The sequence below is a fragment of the Pteropus vampyrus genome, unplaced genomic scaffold (genome assembly GCF_000151845.1).
Source record: "Pteropus vampyrus isolate Shadow unplaced genomic scaffold, Pvam_2.0 Scaffold81, whole genome shotgun sequence".
Lineage (NCBI taxonomy): Eukaryota > Metazoa > Chordata > Mammalia > Chiroptera > Pteropodidae > Pteropus > Pteropus vampyrus.
Genome location: NW_011888862.1, coordinates 194,461 through 197,745, shown reverse-complemented (window position 1 = coordinate 197,745; position 3,285 = coordinate 194,461). Strand labels below are relative to the sequence as shown.

Genomic DNA, 3,285 nt, shown 5'->3' with positions numbered 1-3,285 from the left:
TTTTTTTCCACGAGCACCTACCTCCAGGTGGATACAGAAAACTGAACCCGACTGAGCCCAGAGACCTACACAAAACGCTTGCGAGCTGCGGCCCTCGCAACAAGCCACGTCCACGAGCCAACCTCGGGGCTTTCTCAAGGTGAAGTGACATATTTGTTTGTCATATTGATATATTTCTTAACCATCTAACGTGTCTAAAATGCTACTATCATTTTTATTAGCTTCTTATCTCTTTCATTTGATGTGTCCCTGATGAAGCTTTTGAGTATTATGCCCCTGACACCATTTTTCTCACAAGCCCTGTCCTTCTCATTGCTCATATTTGCAGGGCCATGATTTTGAGGAAGGCATGTCACGTGGCAGCAGAACAAGCTGTACCTTCTCTCTGAGCCTGGGCTGTGGAACCGCAGCCCCGAGCCGTCTCCTTTGGCTCCTCCCCTTTTCGGCTCAACCTGCAGCCTCGGGCCAGACAGCAGCCCCACCTGGAAGCTTCTTTCACCTTCCTGGGCTGTGCTGGCCCGGGCCCTAAGTCTCCACAGCTGCCAGTCATTTCCTTCTCAACGTCCTCGCCACACTTACTGCCACCCCCTACCAAGTGCTGGTCCCCGAGTCCCCCGCGAGCATGTCTCGTTCATCTTCTTCTTGCCAGAGTCTGGCCACAGTACACATTCCATCGACACTCGTCTGGCCACTCACCCACTCCGTGTCACCAGACACTGCCGCAGCCCCAGTTTCCGGAAGATGTCCACCACCGTCTCCATAGGGGTGTGGTCCGTGACCGTGAACGGGCTTAGGTTCAGGACGCGCCGCAGCTTTAGGGGGTGCGGGCTGTTGGCCGGCAGCTCGGGGGGCTCCTCCGTGAAGTACATGATGGAATTGCTCACGATGCCCTCCTGCCTCTGTCTGGCGTTCTCTAGAATGGGCAAGCAAGAAGCATAAGCCACACGAAAATCCCTTGCTAGCAACTCCCACTCCCCCAGACCCGCGGGAACACACGTCTTCCCTCCCCCCGCATCCTAGAATCCCACAGGAAAGGGCCTCAGAAGGCAAACTCCACATTCTCAATGAGGGGCTTTGGCCAAACATGTCTGAAATTGGCATCTCTCTCGAGCTAATGCTGGGCAAGGGCCCTCCTGCTGTGACCTGCTCATCCATGGCCAAAGTGGTGAAAGGTGGGCCTGACCGGGATGCACTGCTTCCCCCGGACGCCAGGGCGCCCAGAAGGCCCAGGGCCCTCCACCCTAGCCTTCCTCACACTTCTTCACCTCATCAAGGGCTGAAGTTTGATGTGACAAGAACCTCATTTAGCTGCCCGGTGACCTTATTACATTGGTTTTTTACAAACTAACTTATAATTGGCCCAAATGGCATCAGGAATCCTGAAAGGAACAGGAAACTAATAGGGCCATCTCAGGCTCATAGCCCAGAAATGCAGCTCGATCCCAAATATGACCCTTGGGACCAAAGAAATAACCCTAGAAAAGCTGCGTCCCCCACCCCTCGGATCTCCTTTCTTTAAAATGGGCCATTTTGTGGATTTTTCTAAGAAAGATAGTAAAACTTTTATGGTAACAATTGGCCTATTTTTATTGATAGGCAAGGCCACGTGAGAGAAAGCTGAAGAAAAGTAAGGGAACAGGAACTCATTAGAAATACGGTTTTCTGCAGTACTAGAAACCCAGGCTATTTTAAGTCACACATGAAATAAATCCGTCAGTCTCAAGATATTTCTCCAAGGCGATTTTCCTTCTGTTGGAATTTTAATCTTTCTTTTGGTTCATGGGAAAAGGTTAGGAAAAATGTACAGCGAAGCTTGCCTTAAAATGGATCCTGGTTTCTATAATACATCGCTTGCCTTCTCAAAGACTACTATTCACCTATATTGTTCTTTGAGAAATAAAATTCTAACTGCCTGCTCTAAGGCCATTTATTGCAATAGAGTACTCTAATGGAAATCTGGCAGCATTCAGGGTCAGGCTGAGTTTGAAAAGGGGTCTCTGTTTCAAAGAAGAACAAAGGGCCCGCTGGGCAAATGTCTGTACATTATTTGGGTCAGGTTAAATCTAGTTACATCAAATGGGATATGATTCAAGCCCTAATACCAGACGACACTGATGCACAACCTGTTTTCAAATGTAGATGCTACATGATACACGCTGCACACTTCTCTGCTAAATCAAGGTGGTTCTGTCCTGAATCACTAAGGCAGGAGGTAACAGTCAGCACATACTTATTTATTCATTTTCATAGACCGGTTGAATCTCGAACAGTCCCACGGAATGGGAATCCTATGTCTTTCAACAGGTTGAACATCAGGAATAGATCAAACCACAAAGCTCAATCAAGAACTGATCACATGGATTTGCTGACCTCCTTACAAAACCAAATACAACTTAGAAACCTGTCAATCCGCTCGTTGAAATAAATAACACGCTTGTATTTCCTCTGAAATCTACTGATTGGGTTAGAAGCCTTGACTCTAACAGCAGCTAATTCAGTGAATTCTTGCTCACCAGTGCGTTCCCAGTGCCTAGATGATACCTAGTATATATTTGCCCTTTTCCTTCTGATTTCCCCAATATTCTATGAGTATGTATTGCTTTCGCTTTAAAAAATGTAATAAACTCATTTTTAAGTGTTGTAAAACTGTCTTTAATATAGGTTTTTTTTTATATATTCTACCAGAACTGGTATCAGTGGCCAAAGCTTCTGAAAAATGATGTACATTTGTTGAGCACTTGCTAAGGTCACTCAAACTTGACATTCTATTTTCTAGCAGCAATACGATCATAATGCCAGGTACAGAGAGGGTAATTAAGAGAGTGTCGCTAAAGTGAATTTCACAAACTATGATAGGCCGAGAAATTTTAAGACCAGAAATAATCGCAGATCCAGTAAACTATCACGATGACTTTAGAACAATGGTTCGCCATTGAGAGCAATTCTGCCCTCGCCCTCAGGGGACATTTGGCAATATCTAGAGACATTTTTGGCTGTCATAACTGGGGATGGGGTTGCTACTGGCATCTAGTGGGTAGAGGCCGGGGATGCTGCTCAATATCCCTCAGTGCAGAGGATGGCCCCTCTCAACAAAGAATGATCCCGTCCAATGTCAATGGTATTAAGGTTGAGAAAACTCTACTTTAGACTAATCATGTTTTTAGGGAGGTAATGTTCTATCATCCTCTTCATTAAAAATGCTTTGGTAAAACAGATGTAATTAGCAAGTAAGGTTAAAACGGACAATTGGAAGCAACTATAGTGGTGGTCAGTACGAAGAAGATA

General features: G+C 45.9%; 1 protein-coding gene across 1 annotated transcript in view; it reads right to left on the bottom strand.

Annotated features, from left to right (window-relative positions):
* Window positions 1-3,285, bottom strand: part of CLCN4 (chloride voltage-gated channel 4) — a 65,808-nt gene that overhangs the window by 12,616 nt on the left and 49,907 nt on the right. The window contains exon 11 of the mRNA XM_011362902.2: window positions 697-913. Within this exon, the coding sequence (XP_011361204.1) occupies window positions 697-913 (217 nt within the window). The remainder of the gene's footprint in view (window positions 1-696; window positions 914-3,285) is intronic.